This window comes from Lynx canadensis, chromosome A1, assembly GCF_007474595.2.
Source record: "Lynx canadensis isolate LIC74 chromosome A1, mLynCan4.pri.v2, whole genome shotgun sequence".
NCBI lineage: Eukaryota > Metazoa > Chordata > Mammalia > Carnivora > Felidae > Lynx > Lynx canadensis.
The window spans coordinates 209,590,030-209,615,187 of NC_044303.2; the positions used below are offsets into that span (position 1 = coordinate 209,590,030).

At 47.7% G+C, this 25,158-nt stretch overlaps 1 protein-coding gene across 1 annotated transcript; it reads left to right on the forward strand.

Annotated features, from left to right (window-relative positions):
* On the forward strand, positions 1-24,814 carry GDNF (glial cell derived neurotrophic factor). The gene is made up of 3 exons (XM_032594546.1): positions 1-62; positions 4,676-4,852; positions 23,983-24,814. The coding sequence occupies exons 2-3, from the start codon at positions 4,702-4,704 to the stop codon at positions 24,465-24,467; spliced, it is 636 nt and encodes a 211-aa protein (XP_032450437.1). The 5' UTR covers positions 1-62; positions 4,676-4,701; the 3' UTR covers positions 24,468-24,814.
* The last annotated feature ends 344 nt before the right edge of the window (positions 24,815-25,158 follow it).

The following is a 25,158-nucleotide window of genomic DNA, read 5'->3' on the forward strand; positions in this document are numbered from 1 at the left end:
GCTGGGACTCGGGGCTCCTGGAGTTAATGTCCAACTGGGGGTCTGCGGAGACCGGATCCGAGGTGAGTGGGGGAGCGGGCCGGGGGTGCAAGGGGCGGGTGGCGCCTGAGTCGCCGGAGGGCGCGGCGGCCTGCAGGGCGCGGAAGACAGAGGGGGCGCGGCCGGACCCCAGAGCAGGCGGTAACATTGGAAAGAGGAAAGACTATATGGAACCGAGGCGCCGGGAGGATAGAGGAGAAAGAGAAGTTGAAGGGGAGAGGGGCTGGCCTTGCAGAGATGCCGTTGCCTTTCCACGTGGGCAAAGAGCGCTGGTGCCCGATGCCTGTGGACCCCCGGAATGCCCGAGAGGGTCAGTTTCCCTCCCCGACTCGGTGGGGCGCTCTTCTGTCAAGTCCCAGGACGGTGCGGGTTTGAGGTTATCTTTGAACCCACCGCGACCAGAAAGTGTCCTCTCTGGACGTGCAGCTGCAGAGATACCATAGTCTGGAGTATAACTTACTATTGAGCTTATTTGGGTCTGTTCCGAGGGAAGGCGCACACCGTGGAAGGGACTGCTGCAAAGGTGCTGAGAACGTAAAAATAGCGGGCTAGCCTCTTCCAGGGTGCTGTCTTGCAAAGCTACATTCCTCGCCCTTTTCTGAACCCGATTGCTTGCACTTTGATAATCCCCGCAACCCCAACTAACCATGCCCGTCGAGGTTAGGAGAGGGGCTGCCTGGACAGTCCAGGACTTGAGTCTCCGCCTCCATCAGTTTCTTGAAATTCTTCAATGTCTCCGCCAGGCCATCGAAGTTATTTTAGTGACCTTTTTTTCCTGTACTGTGCCACCTCCCCAATAACACCCTCCACCATTACCTTGCACCTCTGGGCTGATTGCGCCGTGGCTTGGTTTACCAGACCCACCCGGTGAAAACGAACCCTCATCGGGGAGTGGTGTGGCCTTTTACCGGAACCCCCAGCCTCCTGGCGCCTCCCTGGTTTGGGCTGTGGCAAACCCGCCCGCAGAGCCGACGCGCGCGCCCGGGTGGGGAGGGGGGTGCCCCCCCATTGCTCCCAACATTTTTGCTCATTGGCGGGGACAAACACAACTCTTCCGGCCCCTGCCGCCGGTGTGCTCGAGCGTACTCCACAGTACTTTGAATGTACATTTAAAGTATTCCGAGGAAGAAATGCAGCTTCCAACTTCACGCACGCACCTCTTCCTTCCTCCACCTCAAAGTAGGAGCCGCTGGGCTTCCGCCCGGCCCGGACCAACTCTAGCGCCCTGTTTAGCCACACCTTCGGTTTGGCGGGGTTTGGGACAGGGTCGCCTTTTCAACAAGTGTCAGATGCCCAGGGAGCCCGCAGCGTCCCAGCCCACTGTCTAAAGGGTTTCGGCCGTCCCCCCTCCCCCCGGAATATGGCCTCGGGCCCCTTACAGAGAGACCTCTCCCCAGACTGCACGCAGAAAACGTCCCTCCTTTTTCTTTCCCCTGGTCTTGGGCCCAACAGTTAGGGGGAAGTAAGTTCTCCGTCAGGCTAGGACACGAGGCACACTTAAGAAAAGCAATACATCTTTCAGCAACTTGTGTCCCTACCCCAAAAAGAAAACTCAGAGTTACAGCACGCCCCCCACCACCCCGCCTCCCTTTTCTCTCCCGGAGCCCTGGATCTTGAAGGCAGTGCCCAAACAAACCTCCCAGCCTGCCAGACAGAGGAAGGCGCGGGGGCACGGGCGGCGGAGGCACTCGCCCCCGGGGAAGCTATCACGAGGATGCGGGGAATTGGGGGAGGGGGAATTCTAAAAGGTTACTGAGACACCAGCTCAGGTGAGGTGGGAAGGGGAAAACTGGGGAGAGGATGAAGGGTCGGAGCCTGAAGAGCAGGCACACTGGTGAACACATCGGGAATTTTCGGGAGTAATTTGGTATTAGGGGGAATGAGGGAGGGAGGTGCTTGTTCACCGGTTTTATACTTAAAAAGACGACGCAGCCTCTTTCGCGTGGGCACTACAGGACTCGGACGGTTTCTGGTGCCCCCTGGTGCTGGGAACCCAGAAGCGCCCCACCGTGAGCCGCGGCTTTTGCCGGCACTGAGGCTCTCCAGGGCGCCCTTTCCGCCGCGGGCCTGGGGACCACCGGTGCGGGCGCCCGCGACGCGCCCTTTCCCTGCGGGCGGCGATGGTCCGGGGCGCAGAGGGGAGGCGTCCTGTGGGGTACAAAAATGGGTGCGGGGGCACCTGGTGGAGCCGACTTCGGGAGGAAAGCGTGGTTACCGCACGTGGCAGGCAGCGCGTTAAGCAATTCGCGCGCATAGCAAAGGCGGCTGGTTGCAGGCGGAAACACGTCCCGCAGCTGTGCTTTGAGAAAGCGGTTAGGGGACAAACAGGGAAGGGGCGGGGGGGGGGGAGGGGTGAGTTGGGGGGCCCAGATGGGCTCTGAGAAAAGCGTCCCAGTAGATCGCTGTGTGTGCTGAGGCCCCAACCCCCCGCCTCTTCCTTCGCCCAGCAGATACCGGGAACTAAAGAGCCGCCCCGAGTAGAGCCGGCCCCGGCGATGCTCCGAGGGAAGAATGCGCCTCCCTGTCGCGGGGGAGGTGGGAGCGTGCTTTCCGGGCCTGCGCCGCACCCGGCCGCGGGCGGGAATGGGAGCCGGGAGCCTCCTCTGGCCAAGCGGGGACTTTTCCACTGTTTCCTCTTTTGCCAACTTCTCCACACTTATAATTGAGGATCTCCACGTCCAATTTAAAAAGCTCTCCGTCGGCCAAGCAGGAAAAAAAGGAAAAACCCTCTTAATGCGGAAGGGAAATCTGGTGCCTCTGTCGCTTCCTGCTGGCGGGCACCTCGATTTGGAATGGCGCATTAACCCCGCGGCTCCCTGCCCCTCAGGGCCGCCAGCCATTTCGCACGCATCCTGGAGCTGGCACCGGGGCGAGGGGGCGGGAAGCCTCGCGTCCCCCCATTCCTCTCTGTGCGCTCATTTTGCACGGCGTGGGTGCAGTGTTGCCTGGGCCGCTGCGCCAGAACCCAGACCTTTCCCCCCGGGTTTGTAAACCAGCCAGTGCGGCATGAGATGCCCGGAGCTACAGGTTGCCTGGAGTTCCCAGCCTCTACAAACGCCCCGAGCCCCACAGTTGCTTAGCGAACAGACTCCCGAGGGATGGAAAATGCATTCGTCTCCGCAGCGGTGGGAGGTGGAGACCGAATTAAACGCTTCCCCGGGTGGCCTGCAAGGGAATCTGGGCGGGAGTTCTGGGTGGAGATGGGGGTAGGGCTGCTGGAAGGGAGGCGGGTAAGCCTGGGAACGTATAGAAAGATGTCAGGCCGAAGTTTTTGCTTTTACCTGGAAACCGTCTTGCTCTCTCCCATGGGAAAAGTTCAAGGAGATTTTCCTTAGAATCGTATTTGGAGGAGAGGGGATAATCAGTTGCATGAATCTCGTAGTTCCCACTTGAGAATTCCCTTGGAAACTGGAACCCTGGCATTGGGAAGACACTGGGTAACATCACACCCCGAGGTGCCTGGGTCCCCTCCACCTCCTGATTGGGTGGGGCAAGCCCCGAGTTGACAGTGCCTTTTTCTCGCCCGCCCCAACTGCGATTGCGCATCCCCCTTTCTAGGGCTGGTTGAGGCCTGGGAGGCCAAACGCAACCCCGGTCCCTGAGAACTGAGCCCCAACTCCGCACCGTTTCGTGGTCTAGGCCTTCGGGTGCCCGTGCGCCTCCGCAGCGTCAGAGGCGGCGTACAATTGTCTCGGAGTGACCGTGGCAGGGGCACGAGGATCTCGAGACTCCTCTGGGAGGTGAAGGGATTTGGGGCCAGAATCTCGCAAAACTGCAAAAATAAAATAGAGCGTGTTAGGGTATACCACGAAGGATTAAAATTCTCAAGACAAATGCAACCTAACAGCAATGCTGGGGCATTTATTGAGCGCTTGCTTTATGCTCCTCTAGGTCTTTCATACGTTGTTTAATGTTCATAACTTAAAAGGTGGAAGTAATAATTTAAACTGAGTTGATGCTTTGGGAAATAACATAACGCAGGTATTCCCGTTCAGGCCAAAATTCTCCAAGTCCTTACTACTTGTCCAGCAACAAAATACTTCCATAAATAAGTGTGAGTAATGAAGCGCTGGGGTGGAGTGAGTGGGGCCACCAGGCCTGCCCCTGTCAGCAGGATCAGGACCCCGGGCAGAGGGACCTTGATTTTATTCCTAAAATGAAAAGCTGGCCGATTGCTTGGGTGGAAGGCTGGTTCCCTGGACCTAGGAGAGCTGCCGGGAAGGTCGGGAGGTCTCTAACTGGGGCTGAGGATGCAGGGTGGTCGCTGCCTCGTCGTTCCCAGGGAATGGGGAAGTGGGGATGCCAGTACTGGTTTCGTCGTGTTGGCCAGGTATCGTGCTGTCGTCGTGTTGGTACGAGCAGGGGCAGCGGCCCCGCTGAGAAATCTGACCCCCGGATCCAGTAGCAGAAGAGAAGGGCAGTTGTAGATAGATTGGATGTGGAGAGCCAGCCGCGCCTGGGACGCAGACGGGACTTGGAAGGAGGGCGCGGGATGCCCAAGGAACCGCTGGGCTGCAGCCGTCCGGGAGGAGGGCGGTGACGAGTTTGAAGGGGGGCACCAGGACCCGCCGGGATGCCGCGTCCCGGGCGTCCCGGCCTAACGCGCACTCGCCGGTCCTCTTCCCCGCCCGTGCAGGTGCCGCCGCCGGACGGGACTCTAAGATGAAGTTATGGGATGTCGTGGCTGTCTGCCTGGTGCTGCTCCACACCGCGTCCGCCTTCCCGCTGCCCGCCGGTAAGAGGCCTCCCGAGGCGCCCGCCGAAGACCGCTCCCTCGGCCGCCGCCGCGCGCCCTTCGCGCTGAGCAGTGACTGTAAGAACCGTTCCCTCCCCGCGGGGGGGCCGCCGGCGGTCCCCCACGCACCCCCACCCGCCGCCCGCACGCACCCCAAGCTGGCAGGGACTGCTGTACGGCCTCCCACGCCCGCGCGGAAGCCCCCTCCCAGGGTGTGGTTGCCGGTTGCCGCCCAAAGGCCCCGACGCCTGGTCGTTACATGACGCGTGCTGGTTCGTCCAGCACAGGGGGTATCAAATGTTTATGCTGTCCGTTTAGCGTTGCGATCAACAGATATTTTCGCTACCACTGCCACCACCATAGGAAACCAACACAGCCTTCCCCTTTTCTCAGCGTCCCCATCCTGTAGACACACTCCCTTTTTTTTTCTTTCTTTCTTTCTTCCAAAGCCCTTTATCTGTTTGGGTGTGCCTGGCTGTGCCGAATTCTGAAAACAATTGCATTTCCATCCTAAACTGCCCTTGCAAGGGAAGAGGCTGAGGTTTTTCCAAAGCCAAGCCAGAGTCAGAGAAAACACAGAAGGGCCTCGATTTCCAGAACAACCATCTGGGTAGTGTCAAATCTGTTCAGAAAAGTTCCGGTTCTAGAAAGACTGAACGGTGAAGAGTGCTAGCTAGGACTAGGGGGAAAAAAGCTGTAGTTCACTGCACACGTGACAATATTAACTCTTAAGAAAAGACTACATAGATAGATAGATAGATAAATAAATAACTGATTTCCCCCTCAAAAATGTTTTAGATGGCACTCTATTAGGGCATGTCAACTGTGATTTGATATAATTTACCCTCTGCTCTTCAGAAGTTTATCTGTTGCTTAAAGCAAGGTATGTGCATACATTAAAAGTTAGAGGTTATTGGGGAAATATGTAGGTAACAGAGGTAGCAGTAGAAAATTTGACACAACCCCGATATAAAGCAATGGTGAGCTGTAGCCTGGGATGTCACCCTGGCTACTCCCTCTAGCTATTTTGTACTTAAACTGAAGTCAAGTGCACAACGGAAGCAGCCCCCGGGCAAGTCAGTTGTATGCTAAAGAGTCCCCCAAACCTAGTGGCCTTGAGCTAAAAACAGTGCAGGAAACGTGATGTGCTCATTTTATGCTTAATTACAACAATAAAAGCATCTTCTTCCAGAAGTCCCAAGAAAAGGGGGAAAAGTGCATTTTTTAAGGCAAATTAAGACTTCAGGAGTGACTTGGGGTTAGGAAAAGAACATCCGTTGATCCCTTGAAATTAAAGTAACTGTTCCAAGAGTTTCTGTCAGTTAGTTGTATAAACCTATTTTTTTTTCTAAAATTTATTTATTTTTGAAAGAGAGAGAGCACAAGTGAGGGAAGGCAGAGAGAGGGAGAGAAAATCCAAAGCAGGCTCTGCATTGTCAGCCCAGAGCCCCACTCCCGCTCAGTCCCACCAACTGTGAGACCATGACCTGAGCTGAAACCAAGAGTCAGATAATTAACCAACTGAACCACTCAGGCGCCCGTGTATAAACCTATTTTTAAAGGCTTCGGTTTCAACCATGAATTTCTACTTTAGTAGAATATAAATGTTTAGTAGTAGTAGTAGTATATAAATGTTTCTCCAACAGAAACAATATAAATGTTTAGTAGTAGTAGTAGTAGTATATAAATATACTACTACTAAACAATATACTAAACAATACAAATGTTTAGTAGTAGTAGTATATAAATGTTTCTCCAACAGAAACTTAAATTTAAAATGCCCCTTAGTGCCATTGTCTTCAGAATAGTACCCATGAGAGCTGAGTAAGCGGCTTTTCGTTCACTCAAACAGCCTAGGCCAGAGGAACAGGAACAATGTTAGATAATAGTTCTCTAGCCAGGATGTTCAGGAGAAATATGACTGGGCCTGATTATGAAGCTGATTAATTCATGGAAATTTAATTAGCATATTAGTATCATGTCTACCTCAGCTTATTCAATGCTGGCTCTGCTTTCAACTAATTCTGACTTTGGACAAGTTACTTACTTACTTTAGACCTCAGTGAAGTTTACAACCATGCCATAAAGGGAGGCCTTTCCACTCCCAAACGCCAATGGCTATGAGATTTTGTCCCCTTAGCCTTCATGTTCCTGCCCTAACTGTCCTCTGGGTAAAGGCTCAGGAGGAGAGACACCCCCCCCCCCCACCTCACTGGAATCCCCTGGGGATCTTTAATGGCATACTGATGCCGGACCTCACCCTGAGAGATTCTGATTTAGTTGGTTTGGGGTGTGGCTTGGGCATTTGGAGATTTAGATGTCCCCCAGGTAACTCTATTGTGCAGTCAGGGTTGAATCCCTATGATTTGATAATACTCTAAGAAAACCTGTGCCCCATGTAAGATAGAACCGGTAACAAAGCAAACAAGGTAGCATAATCCCACTGATTAGGGCAGGGTGGGGTGTGCAAAGGACTGGTGGGAGAAGGGACATTACTTCCCTTTTCCAAAACTGATGCTGAGTCATCACTGGACAAGATTCCTACTACTGTATTTACATTTGAACCAGCAGAACACACCCGATTCTGTTTTATCTATGGCAAGACCCAGTAGATCCTAGAGGACATTTGAAACGGAAATATTCCAAAGAGAAACTGAGCTGCATTGTAAGCCAAGTTGACTTCTTTCCAGGTATGTTCAATTCGGTAGCAAGCTGTCAGTGCAGGGAAGGCAGAATAATGACAATGTGCAGACTTCGAACACTCAACCAGAGTCAGCATGCCCCTGTCACAGTGCTGACATGTATATCTTGCACTCTACACCGTGCAACTGGTTAAGGCTTATGTAGAAAACATTAAGTCACTCATTTCATTCGAAAATCGCCCCTCTTATTTTCAAATGCTTGTGACTCAGTGATTGAGCAAAGGCTCTTTCGGGCCACCTTAACAGCCACTCTGTTCAAAGGGGGCTGGACTGCATGCACTCACTCCTGAGGTTGTATGTGTTCTGCTCCCAATGTAAACGAAATGGCCAGAATTCTGTTTCTAGCATCATCACAAGGTGAACCACCAAATAGAATGCATAGCTGGCTCACTTGCTTGCCTATAGGTTGGCTATCAAGTAAACGGGCTGTGGCTACCTCCTGTAGCAACTACGAACTTGTCTAAACTCAAGGACTTGTGGTTTTCCCTTTGGGGCATCCAAGACTTTTCCCTTTAGCTATCTTTTTCTTTTGTTTTCTGTCAGTATCTTCTTCAAAGGGTGATTAGAGCAGGCAGGAGGAAACTAGGAGGTGAAAAAGAAGGTGAAATTAGCAGATGTCAGCATTGTAGGGCTGAAAGTTAACCCCTTGTGGTCCTCAGGGTAAAGCAGCATGTCCAAAGTGCCAGAGTTCCACCACGGTGGGTGGCAGTCTGCAGACACTGGGACCAGTTTCCCCAAACCACTGAGATGCAGAGCTTTTGGTTTTGCTACCTAGGGAGGAAGGTCTTCAACTAGTGACTCAAACCCTGTTGCACAAGGTTGTCTGAATTTATTAAAGGTTCGTTAATCGTCATGTATGCTGGATCTCGGCTGTATATGACAGCTCTGTGTTTCACAAGCAAAAGCAGAAAGTGCATGTGATTTTAAAATTTGCAACCTAGGGGCGCCTGGGTGGCTCAGTTGCTTGAGCATCTGACTTCGGCTCAGGTCATGATCTCGCAGTTCCTGGGTTTGAGCACCATGTCGGGCTCTGTGCTGACAGCTCAGAGCCTAGAGCCTGCTTCAGATTCTCTCTCTCTCTCTCTCTCTCTCTCTGCTCCTCCCTGCTCATGCTGTATCTCTCTCTCCCTCTCTCTCTGTCTCTCTCAAAAATAAAATAAACATTAAAAAAATAAAAAATAAAATAAAATTTGTGATCTAAAAACATTTATTTGTTCAACAAATAATGTCTGCCTACAGGTGCCAGGCACTGTCCTAGGTGCTAGGAAATCCCTGGTACATATAATAGACAAAAGTCTCTGCCTTCATGGCACATACTATCCTAGTAGATGTATAGTGTGGTACGCTTAAGCAGTATTGTAAACCAAAACTAAACATGAACTGCCTTGGGCTAGGACAGTGGACTTTTTGTGTGCCTAGAAGTCAAGTAGAAGAAACAGTGAGCATTTGTTAAATTATAATTATAGGTAGTGCACAATTTATGGTAATATGATGGGATTATATTCCACCGGTCTGGTAGCAAGTGACAAAATTTTCTATGAAAACATCTTAAAATCAAGCCTGGGCTGGACCACACAAATCTAGGTGTAAACCATAATATAGCTAAAATATAATTCACAATATTATTAGGCTAGAGCCTCTTCCTGGGGTGTCGGTCCCATAATCTGCAGAAAGAGGGCACAGAGCAAGAAATCAGGGAATTTCAACAGGCAAGAGTTGCACTTCACACAGTCAGATCAGACTAGGGTTTGGATCCCAGCCTGGGCACATAACCAGCTATTGCTTTTCTCTTAAACCTCAGTTTCCTCATCTGGAAAACGGGGACAGTATTAAAACCGTCTCAGGGGCTGCGATGAGGGTTAAACAAGATAATGCACTGTAAAACCCATGCCCCGTAAGTAAGTATTGCCGTTGTTAGTCGCCATCTTCCTCCTTCCAACAGCCCAGTGAACGCCTTTTTCTGGCCTCCCCCTTCCTTTTCAGCCTCTGCCAAGACATTGCTCTAAATGGTGGAATTTCAAGTAGCACAACATAGTAAGGACAGTGAAAGAAATGCAAGCCTTACAGGCAGGCTCTTTTGGGCCCTGAAGTCATCATTTGGTCAGCACTAGTCAGGGTGGCCTTGCCTGGAATTCTACCACCGCATCCCCCCCCCCCCCCCGCTCCCCACCCCCCTCACCCTGGGTCAGGCTCCCTGGCTCCTCCTGGACTTCACACCTCCTTCTCTTCCTCATTTTCTGAGCCCATGTAGTTTCTGTGAAATTTTTCCCACCAGCTTCCTGTGGGCATGTTAGGGTGACCCTCTTCCCCCACTGCAAGAAGGCAGACAGACCCTTGTGTAAATGATGGGGGCCGAGGGGGAGGGACTGTGGTTTGGAGGCTACCTATATTGAGTATTTCTGTTTTAAGTGATCCCTGTTGGATATTTAATTTAAAAATGCTTATTTTAATTTGGTTCAGAAACCCAGCAAAAAACTTTCAGTGAAATTTAGTAAATGTTCAGCCCATTGTTATCCAGCAAAGGAAGCTTCTAGAAGCTGGTTAAATGTTAAGTTTCAAATCTAATGTTATGGGATATAGAATTTGGAATAAATAAGCAGCATCTACCTATTGCTTTTTCTTGCTTTACTGGCTGTATGAATGAGCCGTACTATAATAAATTAACTTCCCAAGCTGTAAAGGGGCCCTGCCCTTGGGATGAGGCTCCTGAAATCAATAAATTGCATGTCAGACCCTTTTAGGAAGCACGGATTCCTCACTTGAGATCTGAGACCAATATCTCACTCTGGCCCCAGTCTGGAGACCTATATCAAACTGTCGCCATTTAGTGAAACCTATTTCAGGCTTAATTTGGGTTGGCCAATCTTAGGACCTTCAGCTGACCCAACAGCCTAAGAATTATGCTTAAGAGATTCTGCTTTCACTGATATAAAAATAAAAGGGCTTTTCCTCCCCCTAACATCCCTTTCATCTTTATTTATTTAGCCCTTAATGGTCCATAGCACCTTCATTCAATTAAAACACTTATTTAATCAATCACTTGAGCTCAATCAAGAAGCAAGTCTTAAATATCTTTAATGTGCTAGGTGTTGTGTGGCTTCAAAAAGACAAAATTGCGAATTTCAACAGCTCATGATCTAGTTACACACAATGGATAGGCAGATGGGTGGGTGGGCGGATTATCAGTCAGACAGATAGATATGTCTACCAAGGGCTTTACATTAGCTGAGGTCATGGTAAGAATTCCTAGCAATGAGGTCACTGGGATTTAGAGATCATAGCAGGAAAGGATTCAGGGAAGAGTGAGGATTTGAGCTCATACTTGAAAGATGGGTATTAGGAAGGGAAGGGAAAGGGAAAAAGGCACATTCCAGACTCGGGAGAAGCATAGGCAAATTTATGACTATGATATGGGGAAGGGGCAGGTGGTGAATACAAGGAGGAGGCCAGACCAGTCGCCAAGTGCTGCGAACAGGTGGCAGGAAGTGGTGTGAAATTTAGGATATCTCCGTAGGTGATACCCAGATTATGAGATGCTGTAAAATCCTGGAGAAGAAGGGTTTGCTTTTTTTTTTTAAGTTTATTTATTTATTTGGCGGGGGGAGGGAGACAATATGAGTGGGGAGGGACACAGAGAGAGGGAGAGAGAAGAATCCCAAGCAGGCTTCACGCTGACGATGACAGCGTGGAACCTGATGTGGGCCTCAGACCCACAAACCACGAGATCCCCGACCTAAGCCTAAACCAAGAATCTTACGCGTCACCGACTGAGCCACCCAGGTGCCCCAGGGGGTTCTCTGTTTTGATGGCAGCGGGGCACCCCTGGAGCCTCTCAACTAGGCAGGTGGCTGGGAGTGGGATTGTGCTGACCTTCTTGCTGCAGAAGTGACTCAGGTACACAGGCCGCTCACGAGTGGAGTCGGTGGCATAGGTTGTAGTTTTCATTTTGCAGTATCGTGCCCTCATTTGTAAAAAGTGTCTAGGCATAGGACACAGTTTACTAATCCTCCAGTAAGTGAATAACTACAACTACAAGCTGAATAATAAAGCTAGTGTCATAGTGCTTCTTAGCTATCCACGTGGTCAACTCCGTTTTTAATGAGTAAGTTTATATCTTATGCTAAAATTAAGGAAGTTTGAGCTCTACTGGAAAGGAGGAGATACTTTTATCCCATTTTACAGAATAAGAAATGAGACCCAGAGACCTGCTCAAGGGTCACAAATCTAGTAAGTGATGACACCAAAATTTAGACCCTCAGACTTCTGGTCTCAAAGCCAGTATTTCTTGGCTTAACACAGACTGTGTTCCCGTATTAGTAGACTGAGAAAACACAAACACTGGCTTGCTAAAAATACATTCACTAACCCTGAAACACAGATTTTTCAAGAAAATCAAAAGAGAAAGCTAATAGAAGCAAGGAATATTAAATTATCTTTATCTTTAAGCCTTTTTTTTTTTTTTTAATTTCCATTTGGGTAGCAGCCGGCCTAGGCTCATATTATTAATAGCTACTTTGAAATCCAGACCAGAAGCTTTTAAGGAGGGATACGTGAATTTCTGTACGTACTTCTATATCACTGATGTTTGTTGCAGTGAGAGCAGGCTCCTGAACATTTTGGGACAAAGTGAGGTCTGCTCGAATGTTTGATAGGCTGGCAGCATTTGGGAGGCCTTCTGGGAGGCATTCATTCTCAGATCACTCCCATTTTGCCCAGGGAAAGGGGACATTCACATGGGAAGCCACAGGTGACTGCACAAGCACCAGAGTGATCGCCACAGCGGGAATAAATGGATCTGCACAGGCCGAGCTTGGGTCACCACTAGGAATTGACCAGTTAGCTCAGTAGACAAAACCCACTTTGGCATGACCTTAATAAGGTAATGGAGGTAGAAAGGTGTTTTGTTTTTTTTTTTAATGTTTATGTATTTATCTGAGAAAGAGAAAGAGAGGCAGAGAATCCCAGGCAGGCTCCACCTTGTCAGCGTGGAGCCCGACGTGGGGCTCGAACTCCCCAACTTCGAGATCATGACCTGAGCTGAAATCAAGAATTGGCTGTTTAACCGACTGAGCCACACAGGTGCCCCTGGAAAGGCATGGTTTTAAGAGTCTTCAAACTTTTTTGTTTGTAAACCTGCAGAAAGAATGTTGAAAAACTATTGTGCAGTTCTGAGATGATATCTATAATTTTTAATCACAAGCTTAATAGTTGTACGAGATATAATTTCCAGGGGATTGGCGAAATCTTGGAGCTGCAAATTTAGTTGATTCAGTGCGTGGAAAACCATCAAACTACAGCCCAGATTAATTGACTTTTGGGTCAGAAAAGATATGACTTCATTTTCAGTTTAAAGACACATGTTAATGTATATCCCTGACAACCATTACACTTCTGGATCCTAATTAGGTGATGAATAGACAGATGGGTGGATGGACAGACAGATAAAGCCCAGAGCCTTGCTGTGAGTGCCTGACCAGAAGGAAATATGGAACCACCCACTTCAGAATATCTTGGTTTATTTGTATGGGACTTCATAGTACATAGTTCACAATACAATTAACACCCATGTATCCTTTACCAAGACTGACCTCTTAGCATTTTGCTTTTTTTTTTTTTTTGAGAAAATTTTTTTTTCCTTGAGAATTAGTTGCAAACATAACATCAAATATTCGGCACGTACCTTCTAAGCACGAGGACTTGACCTTATATAACCACAGTTCAGTTGTCAGTCTCAGGAAGTTTAATAATACTGCTATCCAATAGATAACCCATATTCGGATTTCCCCAGTTGTGACAATAATGTCCTTTATAGTTTGTTCTCCTTAACCAAGGATCACAAATTGCATTTGATTATATTTCTTTATTCTCCATTAGAATAGCTCTGAAGCTTTTTTTTTTTTTTTTTTACCATGACATTGACAGTTTTGAAAAGATCTGATGTCTTGCCTGCTATTTTGCAGACTGCCTTCAGTGTGGATTTCTGTGATTGTTTCCACGTTATGAGATCGGGTAAACGTCCTGGGACTAAGTTTGTGATGGTGTGTCCTCATGTCAGGAACCACCGATCCCAGTGTGCCCCAAAGAGCCTGCGGCCTGAACTGTCCTCACATGGCCCTGCAGCTTTCATCCCCTGGACGGGGCTTCCCAGTGACATGAGTGAGATGGGCAGGAAGTGCACCTCTCTCACTGAGGTGGAAGGCTGATCGCAGGAGGGGACGTGGGAAAAGAGAACTCGCCACAGGAGCGTTCGTAGGCTGATTTCAGGATGCAGCACCTCGGAAACTGATTCCTTTAACCTGTAGAAAGTTTTCGTGTGCCCTCAGCAGGACACCTGCCTGCTCAGTGTGAAAACACGGACCCATACCCATAGTGGACACAAAAATATCATTTGTGGGCTGTGAACTCAGTGGGTGTTTGTGTGGTTAGTTTTCGGGCATTTCTGGGAGCACAGAAGCAGCAGCACAACAGCACCTGCTCCTTCCGCACCCAGACCTCAGACCGCTCTGCTGGGGCTCCAGGCCCTCTGCTCTGGGGAACACACTAGACCAGACTAACAAGGGACCAGTGTCTGCACCTCCTTCGGGCTAATCTGGCTTTGTGCAGACAGGCAGAGTTGATCTTCACACTGCTGCCCCCATGTAGGTGTCGCTGAAGAATTGTCACGGGCAACCATATGGACTTCAGACCCCATTGGTTAAATGCTTTCAGGCACTGAGCAGAAAACTCTGTTCCATTGTGGTAAAGATGGGACTCTCCCCATTTTAAGGGGAAATTGGGACTCCGCAGGGTTAAGCAACTCAGCCAGACTCTGGACCAAGGGCAGCCCGAGTCCGGAACTCACTCTTGTGACCACACCCCCCCAGGTCCCCTCCTGCCAGCCCAAGACACTCCTATCTGACCCCTCTGGCTATGTCAGGAAGAGAAAAGTCAGGTGTTGGGATTTTGTAAATGCCAATCATTGTTGAATGATAGGTATAGCTGATTTCATGAGGAGTCTTTGAGATGCCAGTAAATTCATTCACTGGGGGGTAGAAAGTCTCTCCTCACATCTGACTACAGGAATCTATGGAACTGGCCCAGATGATTGAGAACACTTTTCTTTCACCCCCTTTATTTTCCTTTCATCTTCTTTTTATCCCTCCTCTTCGTGCCCAAGTCCCTCAGACCCTCAGCATATTCCTCTTACCCACGGCCCCTGGGGAGGGCTGAGGGAAGTAGGATGCAGAACCCTGGAACATTCTGCTGCGTCTGGCTTCAGGCAGGGCTTTGTGGGAAGGAAGAAGCCAAGGGTCCTTTGCTTCCAGGTTCCTTTCGAGTTTCCCCTCAAAAACCACCCTGCCTCTGATAACACCATAAGGGATTATGTTTTCAATTGACTTTTTGCGCACTTGATTTTATTGGGTCACTTTCTCACCCTTCCCATAAATTTTTTATAAAGGCAATAGCCGAGCTCATGGTGTGTGCTTGTTAGCATGGGGCGTTTACTGCTGACTATGGAGTGCTTTTAGCTCACACCAGGCGTTCATGGATTAGTTAACAAATGGACGCCCTATGGGGTGTGTTTGTGACTTAAAAGTAGGAGAATGGACATTTTCACCCCAGGGGATCCATGCTGTATTACTGTAAAATTATTAACATAACTGTAATAAAAGCATGGACCACATAGGTGGAAATCAGAACAGGGCAATCAGAATCTGGATAGCAAAATGATATACTGTCCGTCTCCTCCTGAGTGAGGTTTTTTGGCTATTTGTATTCATGGAATAATTTCCATTACACTCATGACAAGTTTTCTTAGTTAAGTTGTAAGATAAAAATTCAAGATAGTATAACTAATACTCGTGTGCAATGCTGGTCAGAGTAGGTGGAGATAGTGAATAAAATGGCATTTTGAAAAGCGAAGTGGCTTTTAAAAGTGTACCCGAGGCTCCTTTTCCTAGTCTCTGAAATGGTTTGCATTCTCGTTGGTCTTTTCTTCTGCCTTGAGAGGATCCAGAAATGCTTTTTTAAACAACAAAACACTGGTGTTTTTATAACGCAAATACTTTTCAAATAAACCCATGTCATGCCTTCTTGTCAACAAACCACGGGTCACGGAGAGAATGCACTGGTAGCTCAGGCAGTGGTCACAATGACTTAGTAAATTGCCACAACCGCTGATTATTCTTTGGGAAAGAGCTGCCATAGACTCCTCTTGAAGGTAACCCAGGAGTAGCCAATAGCTAGGACAGCCCGTCTCACACTGGGTGAATACTCTGCCTGGTATAGGAAAGCAAGGACAGTCATCAGCATTCTGGGGCTTAGTGACCTGTAGACTTTTTATTTTTAATTAATTCAAATAAGTGAATAAAATCAACGCTTATAAATAGCAGATGACAAAACGCCGTAGAACTCTCCAGAGAACTGGAACATTCTCGTGGACTAACACCACACATTTCAGAGGTCACTGAGGGGCAAATAAGAACAACAGGCAACAGCTTCCAAGACAAGCTGGATCTATGATGCATTTGGTAGCAGTTACCGTGGGCGATTCTAGCCTTGGAATCATCAGCCGGGTATGACCCAAACGTGCTTGAAGCAGCGAAAACAGAAATGGATAAAAATGAGATTTTAAGAATATGGCAAGTGTAGCGTTTGACTATCAGCTGATGGGGACAGAAGGATGACAGCATACTGGTGTACTGTGTCCCCTCAGAAATCATCGGCTCCATCCCTGCTTTTACAGATACATACTGAGGTGTAAGGATGCCTCCCACGAGAGGAGACAGTTCACCTCTTTAGGCAAGAGGTAAACCGAAAAGGTTGAGAACGCTAGAACCTAAAATACCTCCCATGGAAGGAGAAGGCCCCACAGCTCAGGAGTCAGAGCGCTGGTCTTATAAAATACCTCCCTCGGGGTTTTGTGGGGGCCTGAGCAGAATGGTCCTGAGGCATCAGCCAGAGGCGGGCCTCTCCCTAACAGGGTTGACCGAAAATGGATTCCCCACCAAGACCTAGACTGCCTGCATGTTAGGGTTTTAGCACTTGGGGAGAGAGTGGACAGAGAAGGTCTCATTAACCTCAGAAGGGCTAAACAACTAGTCCAAGGTCACGAGTCCAAGGTCAGGGACTGACCCCAGACTGTAATTCCAGGCTCTACAGAGAGAGCCTCATCATTTGGTGCCAGAGTGAGTTTGAGAAGTTTCCGGAGATGGGGCCTCTCTGTCTGAAGCTGCCATGCCACCAGCCTTGGCTGCTGGTTTTCCGGTTTTAACTGGGAAATTGCCAGATCTGCCTTAGAGTGATATGCAAGAACCAGGGCATGGGAGATGCCCCTGAAAGGCATGGCTTTTCCGTTTTCAGAGACAGTTTACTGTATCCTGTGGCTCAGGGCAGCCTAACTCTAGAATCTCCTTCATGTAACTCAGTTCGTACTGGATTTTCCAACAAAAGTCGGTATCTCACTTCTTGTTCTGAATTTGGTAAATGTGTACAGGTGAAATCAGCATAATTTTGCACTTGCTCCAGAGTAAATTACCACATGCCTCAAGACTTGAAAAGCTGCATGGTAGTAGAATTTTTACTTAAAAACAAATAGGTGGCCTGGGACCCTAGAACAGGTTGAGCTTTAAAAACTAAACCAACTGAGTTCACATTTACGAGGAATGTGGGTTTTTTGTTTTTTGTTTTTTGTTTTTTATCTTCTCTAAGCTTCAGTTTCCTGATCTGTAAGGTTAGATAATATGCAATCTCTACTTTAGCCTTGCAGGGATGTTGTTGGCCTTAAAGTTAACATTGTGTGAAAGTAAGCATCCTTCCCACCTTTATATTGGTAATATTTTTAAGTGCATCCAGGAAGTTATTTTAAATATAGAATGATGAAATTTTGTAATGTGAGGAATTTTAAAGCTAAGACTCCACCATGTGGTTCTTATAACATTTCAGTGTTAGTGACGAAAATCATGTTTGTATCTTATTGAAAAGTAAAAACAGGGATGCCTGGGTGACTTAGTTGGTTAAGCGTCCGACTTTGGCTCAGGTCATAATCTCACAGTTCATGAGTTCGAGCCCCACATCGTGCTCTGTGCTGACAGTGCAGAGCCTGCTTGGATCCTCTGTCTTCCCTCTCTGTCTCTCTGCCCCTTCTCTGCTTGCACTCAATCTCTCTTCCTCTCTCTCTCAAAAATGAATAAATATTTTTAAAAAAATTTTTTAAAGAAAAGTAAAAAAATGTATTCTAAAGAATGACATTAGTTGGGAATTTTCTTGAGAAGTTAATCAACCAGGCTGATTCTTTTCATGTAAACACACATGTGCGCATGTGCATACACACAGATATGTATGTATATATGTGTGCGGATAGATGGAACTTCTGTTTTTCATATACATATGAAACTGCGGAGCAGTTTGTACTTTACCAGGTGCACAGGTGGGTAAAGAATATCAGATTAAATATTCCCACCCGCAGGGGTTTTTCCCCTTGTGTCCCATCTGTGGACGGCCTTTCAGGAGAGGCTCTGCATGGGAGGACAGACTGCCCAGCACTCAGCAGCCCCAGGCTTGGCCTTCCGTGGCCTCATACCGGAACAGGGCACCACCTGGAGCAAAGCCATTCGGGCACTGGTTCCAGATGCGCCCCCCACCTGTGTGGCCTTGGCTGAAGCGGCAGCTCACTTCTGTGGACCTCAGTGTATTAACCCTTGCCCTTCTAGTCCATAGAAGCTGGGTGCTTTACAGTTATGTACAGAAGCTGGTCCTCCCCAGAGCAAGAAATAGTTGGGCCTTCTTGCTGGGCCCCTGCATCCCTGAGGCTTACTTGGCCCGGAAGACAGCTCCTCTAAGAGGAGGTACTGTGGGTTCTAAGAGCCAGCCCCCTTTATTCTGGAACCCTCAGAGCCTCAGAGACCTTCCCTCCATTCTCGGAGCCCATTCCTACTCCAGGTGAGGCGTTATCTCCTCACTGCTTCATAGATAACTTTGTGCTGCCTTCCTTTGGGGCCCATGGGTTCAAGACAGGCTGAATGAAGACTGGCTTAGGCCCCTGGGCTGAGGACACAACTTGATAGGAATATAAAATGACCTCTTTGATTAAAATATAGTTAATAACCTGTAGTGTTTTTAAGAAAAATCTAACGTTTAGGAGACTGCTTTGTCTATTCAATGCCTACTCAACTCAGATAATGTTTTGAATTATGTACTTTTTAGGTAGCCTATTACAAGGACTACTCTGAGGCCTTACCGTTGTTTCTATAAAAACTCAACTGCCTTTACAAAACAGGCAACATCCCAGTCCTTTGTTCCTGAGGTGACTTTACTATATTTTCCCCATAATCAAGGGAGGCAAAGTCTCACTCTGAATGGTTTATTCCCAGAATTATGCCCCAGTACAGGGTCTCATTTGTTTAAATAACACTGTTTATACAAAGGACACATCAAAGTTAAAGTATTTTAAAGAGAATAATGCCAGAATATATGGTTGCATACTGAAGGATCACTTAAATGCATTTGAACATCTTGATTTTTTAAAAATGTTAGCTTTTAGATGGACGTGTTTTTCCCAGATACATCCTCCAACTGTGTCTGGGAAATGAGCAAGTGTTTGACCTAGTTTTTTTTTTTTTAATGATGCTCCTTTTTTGTGGTTTGCAAATACTTTACTATCAAAGTTAATACTAATGAAGGCTATTTGTGTAGCAGACGTTCTGCCAAGCCCTTTATAGGAGGAAGGAGGAACTGATATGCTATTAGGTTTTAATCTAGGGAACTAATCCAAATCCCAGCCCCTCTGTTTCCCCTCAGTGACATGAATTCTTGGAAGATACAGGCAGCTGTGGGTCTGCCGGGGCTGCATTCGAGGCCCTGCAGAATTTCTAAGGACAGGCGCAGTGAGGCGTATGACTCCTTATGCCCCCAAAATGCCTAGTGTTGATAAATTAAGGCACCTCTCTATAAGTGAACTCAGCATCAACATGCCTGGAGTTAGTAATTTAGTTGGAAGAGACAGGCCTAGTTGTTCTCTGGCTTTTTCTGGTTTCTAAAATTCATATCCATGTAAGACTTGCAAGATGAATATTTATTTTTTGCTCTATTTTTCAAGAAGGAAAAGAAGGGAAAAAGAGAAGGGGAAAATAAGAACCCTTCGACTCAATAAGAATCGCCTCCGCCCTGAACCTGGGGCTTCCATAAATATTTCCACATTAACAATAAGGTATGAGGGAGATTTTCCCATCAAATGAGAAATTCTTATTAGCTATACCCTTTGGTGTAACATTGAACATTTATTGACTGCTTTCCAGGTTCCTGGAAGCCTTTTAATTCAGGATCAATGATCTGTTCACCACCTCGTCCAAAAGCATGGGTGATTGGTACATTCACACTGCGACACTCATCACCCTGAAAAAGCCAGGTGGAATATCAAATCAAGGGACTAAATGTTCTCATCACAAAGTATAAGTATGTCGCAAACATTATTTAGGACTGCTTATACTAAAAATTTATCTGCTATTAACCTGAAATTCAAATTTAACTAGGGTGTTCTGCATTTTATCTGGCGGGCAAAACCAGTGGACAAAGCCATGCAGTCAAGATGTCGTAAAAAGGAAGGAAAAGGTTTTGGGCTTTGAAAGTATCAGGCAATAAATAAGAACATCATATATACTGATTCAAATTGTTATTATATATAACTCCAGTGGTATAAAATTATGTAATTTATTGTTACATAAATTAATAAGTCTCTAAACCAGTATAAGTTGAACTTTTGCAACTCAAATGTTTTCCCATGAGTTTAGGTTAAAATTTTAGTAATGTTTCGCCCTCATTTCTGATTAACCTTCAGTTGATTCTTAAGCGATTTTAACTTTCTGTGTCCCCAGGTTCTTAAGTTACTGATCCATTCAGGAATTCTTGAATGGAGCGCAGGGTTGGGCAGGGGGACCCTCATGTGGGTCCTTTTGTAAAACAAAGAGTCTTTGGGGGGAACATGAAGACTTTTTTTGTACTTTGATTAATCACCCCTAATATATCAATTTTAGAAGTTCGGATTCCTGTACAAGCATGGTTTTTTGAAACTGAGCACAACTAAACCTAATTTCCTCTTCAAAGCTTCTTCTTGAACAAAAATCGCAAACAGTGTCAGCAGCTCCTTTTTCAAAACAAGAAACTCTGGTTTCTTTAAACCAGAGTGATTTCAAGGTTTTTGTGTTTTAAGAAGAGAAAACTTCCTAAGGAAGTCAGCTAGAAAGTGGTTCAGAGGAAATGACAAACTCAGAGTACCCTTCCACGCCAGACCCTGGGAAGGTGTCCGTCCCATGGAGCACGAGCCGTTTCCCAGGCTCAGAATGAGGTGGATATTGAGAGACAGCACTTGAGTGCTTCAGGAAGCTGGAAAGGAAAGTCAGCTTGCAGCTGGATGTTTACCTCTCAGGTGGAAAATGATGGTGCCACTCAGGGCATCACCGCGGCTTCCTGTTTACTTTGGAGCCTGTTATTTCATAATGGTGTTGTTCTCAACTGAAGCCCAAGTGTCCCCTTGAAAAATTAAGGACTCCTTCTTCTGTGCTTTTTCAAGTGCCCTAATTCATTCAAAAAGTACGGAGGGCCTCCAGGGGGCAGACCTATTTTAAGCACTTGGGATTCATTGGTGAGCAAGCCAAGCAAAGGTCCCTGCCTCCTGGAGTTGACTTTCTATCAGAGGAGACAGACAATGAATAAAAAACCATAAGAAATAAGTCCTACAATGTGTTGGAAGATTGTATAGTTGGGGGCGGGGAAGCAAAGGAGGAGGGTCTGAAATCGGGTTTGGGGACAGATTGCATTTTAAACAGGGAAATCAGGGTAGGACTTGGTAGTGATGACATTTGGGCAGAGATGTGAAGGGGATGCGGGAATTAGCCTGTGTGTCTGATCTGTGGTTCTCAACTCACGATGATTTTGTCCCCAGGGACATTAAGCAATGTCTAGAGGAGGGTGGGGGGATACTACTGGCACCTCCTGGGCAGAGGCCAGGAATACGGCTCAATATCCTACAACATGGGAGGACAGCCTCCCGTAGCAAAGAATGATCCTGCCCAAAACGTCAGTGGGGCTAAAGTTGAGAAACCCTGTATGTGAGGAACGGTAAGGAGGCCAGGGAGGCTAGAGGGGTGGCAGAAAGGAAAAGAGAAGTAGAAGATGAGGTCAGACGTAACAAAGGCTGGAGGAGAAGGGGTGGCCGGGTCAGGTAGGGCCTTAGGCCAGTGTGGACTTTGGTTTTTACTCCAAGAGAAGAGAAATGGGGAGCCTTTGGAGGGTTTGGAACAGAGAGGGACACGACCTGCATTAACGGTTTTAGGACTATTGCTCTGGCTGCTGAATGGAAAATAGACTGAAGGCTAAGGCTGGCCTGAAGGAGTTCAGGGGCTGCGGTGGGAATCCAGGCAGAGATGCTGGGGCTCAGACCAGGAAGCAGCTTCGTGATTTCCATGCAGCAAAGACATCCACAGCCAAGTTTTAGGTATCAGACAATGAGGTGTCCTGGGGATTCCACACAATCTCCACTCTTTTCATTACAATGCATTCTATAATATAATATATATATTCTATATAACCTAGATAGAGCAGTGTCGATCAATATAGGTCTCTCAGTTGACCAAATGATCAGTAGACACGGTTAAGTTGCGTTAGTTGGATTTTGTTCACACAATAGGATACCTGATATCTGTTTTAACAATCAGTGCATGAAAAAACAGTGTGCCATGGGTGAGGCACAGTGTAACCCTTTTCTGCTTTACCATGGTCTTGGCAAAACATAGTTCACTCTTGTGAACAACTATTTTGAGGTGTATTTTTCGAAGCCGCGTACAACCCTAAACATGCTCAATTACCTACAATTGGGATGGAGGGAGCATAAAAGGTCTAGGACCTAATAACCAGGGGTTTGAGTAGCTTTCTTCTTTTAGAAATGTATTTAATTGAGGCGCCTGGGTGGCTCAGTTGGTTGAGCGTCCGACTTCGGCTCAGGTCATGATCTCATGGTTCGTGAGTTCGAGCCCCACGTCGGGCTCTGTGCTGTCAGCTCGGAGCCTGGAGCCTGCTTAGGATTCTGTGTCTCCTTCTCTCTCTCTGCCCCTCCCCTGCTTGTGCTCTGTCTCTCTCTGTCTCTCAAAAATAAATAAATGTAAAAAAAATTTTTTTTAATAAAAAAAGAAATGTATTTAATTGTTCAGATAGCTCCTCTTCTCTTACTTGGTCAGCCAAAGCAAATGCTGCAACAGAGCAGAAAACACTAAGGGATTGGGAATTCACGCTCTTACCCAGAGGTCTCGGGCATCTGAGAAGCATCGCCTCCCCATTCCTCTGTGTGATCTCCGTAAAGACTACATCTCTTGTCCTGTGTCCTCCGCGGGAACCCCGGGGCTGCAGAGGCTGGGCCCCACCCCGGGGTCAAGCCGCCTCTCCCACAAACAGCATCCCATTGATTGCTGATACATTTAAATGTCTTCTTACAGTATGACTATATATTTTTAATTTTTTAATGTTTATTTTTGAGAGAGAGACAGAGTGTGAGCAGGGGAGGGGCAGAGAGAGAGAGGGAGACACAGAATCCGAAGCAGGCTCCAGGCTCTGAGCTGTCAGCACAGAGTCCAGCGCGGGGCTTGAACTCACCAACCATGAGATCATGACCTGAGGCGAAGTCGGACGCTTAACCGACTGAGCCATCCAGTCTCCCCTGCTGTATTTTTTTTTTTTTTTTTTAAGTCACGCTGGTCCAAGGAAGCGGTAGTCTCTCGGTCAGTGAAAAGTAGGTTGTTTGCCAGGAAGTTTTTAAGGAAGTTTTAACATACAGTTGGATCCATGAGCTTTTCACTGGTTCTATCAAGATGGGTCTGGTCCCACTCAGCCGCCCAGAGGTGTCGAGTCGGGGAGGGGCTCTGGGGAAGAGTGCTCCGTATTGCAGATGCGAGTGGCAGTGGTGGAGAATCCTTCCCGATCCTCGCCCTCTAAGACAGGGCTTCTCCAAGTACGGTCTGCGGGTCACCTACATCAGAATTCACTAAAAATGGAGATTCTTTGGCCCCCTCCCCGCACCTTCCACCAAGGGCAGGGCCGGGAATCTGCATTTCAGTGAGCATCCCGCACCTTCTCATCCACACGCACATCTGAGAGCCACTCCTCTAGCTTCCATTAGCAGCCGTGAAAAATGGCCTTCAAGGATCAGCCTGCTCACAGCAACCTCAATACAGACTCTCGTTCAGCACGGCAGCTGTTATGCAAATGAAAGGTGCGCTTCTAAGGATTTGCTTTCTGCAAGGAAATGTGTCACCCACCACGCTAGTCCCCCCTTTTAACTGGATACGCTTCCTTCTGTGGAGACGTGGGTGCGTTCTAGCGTCTGTTGTCGGGGGAAGACAGTGGTTACGGAGCCTGACTGGCTGGTGGCTCCGCTGTGGGTCCCATCCTGGCTGACTGTCGGAGGCACTTTGATGTAGCAGACTGCTTGAAAGGATCGCTGTCATCTCACGTGACCTTTTCTGTTTCCTTGTTGAACAGCAAATATGCCAGAGGATTATCCTGATCAGTTTGACGACGTCATGGATTTTATTCAAGCTACCATCAGAAGACTGAAAAGGTCACCCGAGAAACAAATGGCCTTGCCGCCTAGAAGAGAGCGGAATCGGCAGGCGGCGGCCGCCAACCCGGAGAATTCCAGAGGGAAAGGTCGGCGAGGCCAGAGGGGCAGAAATCGGGGTTGTGTCTTAACTGCGATACATTTAAACGTCACCGACCTGGGTTTGGGCTACGAAACCAAGGAGGAACTGATTTTTAGGTACTGCAGCGGCTCCTGTGATGCAGCTGAGACAATGTACGACAAAATATTAAAAAACTTATCCAAAAACAGAAGGCTGGTGAGTGACAAAGTCGGGCAGGCATGTTGCAGACCCATCGCCTATGACGACGACCTGTCGTTTTTAGATGACAACCTGGTTTACCATATTCTAAGAAAGCATTCCGCTAAAAGGTGTGGATGTATCTGACTCGGGCTCCAGAGACCGCTGTGTATTGCATTCCTGCTACAGTGCAAAGAAAGGGACCAAGGTTCCCAGGAAATGTTTGCCCAGAACGGAAGATGAGGACCAAGGAGGCAGAGGAGGAGGAGGAGGAGGAGACAGGAGGAGGAGGAGGAGGAAGGCAGCCATTGGGGGAGCCTGGTAGAGGGAGATCCAGCTACAGAGAACTGGAAGGGAGAGAAAACAGCCATCCAGATTCTCCTGGCCGGCAGCCGACGTCACCAGAAGCTCAGGGCTGGTGTCCCTGGTTGGGCGTTTCCTTTCATCTGATAGAGCCCACCGTCACCGGTCATGGGCACAGTTGCGGATGCACTTGAAGCCAAACCAGTGTGTCTCCTGTGGTTTATTTTCACATGTCTGGAGACACCCGGGGAAATGGTAATCCTGGTGTCATCCCTTGTCGTGATGTTTTACTGCTGAAAGCAAGAGAGGTTTCTTTTTCTGTCACTCAGCGGAGACATACCCCAGGAAAGGAGGAAGGCGAAACAACAACAGCAACGACACAAGAGATAGTTGCCTTTGAATTTGAAAGTTGAGGCCTGAGGTTTACTACAGCCAGCGTTTTTGTGAACGGTCGGTGATTGATTTTGAACATGGTGTGTGGGGTGGGAAGAAGTTGGCTAGGAACCAAAAAGGCTGTCCTCGTGACTAAAAACAA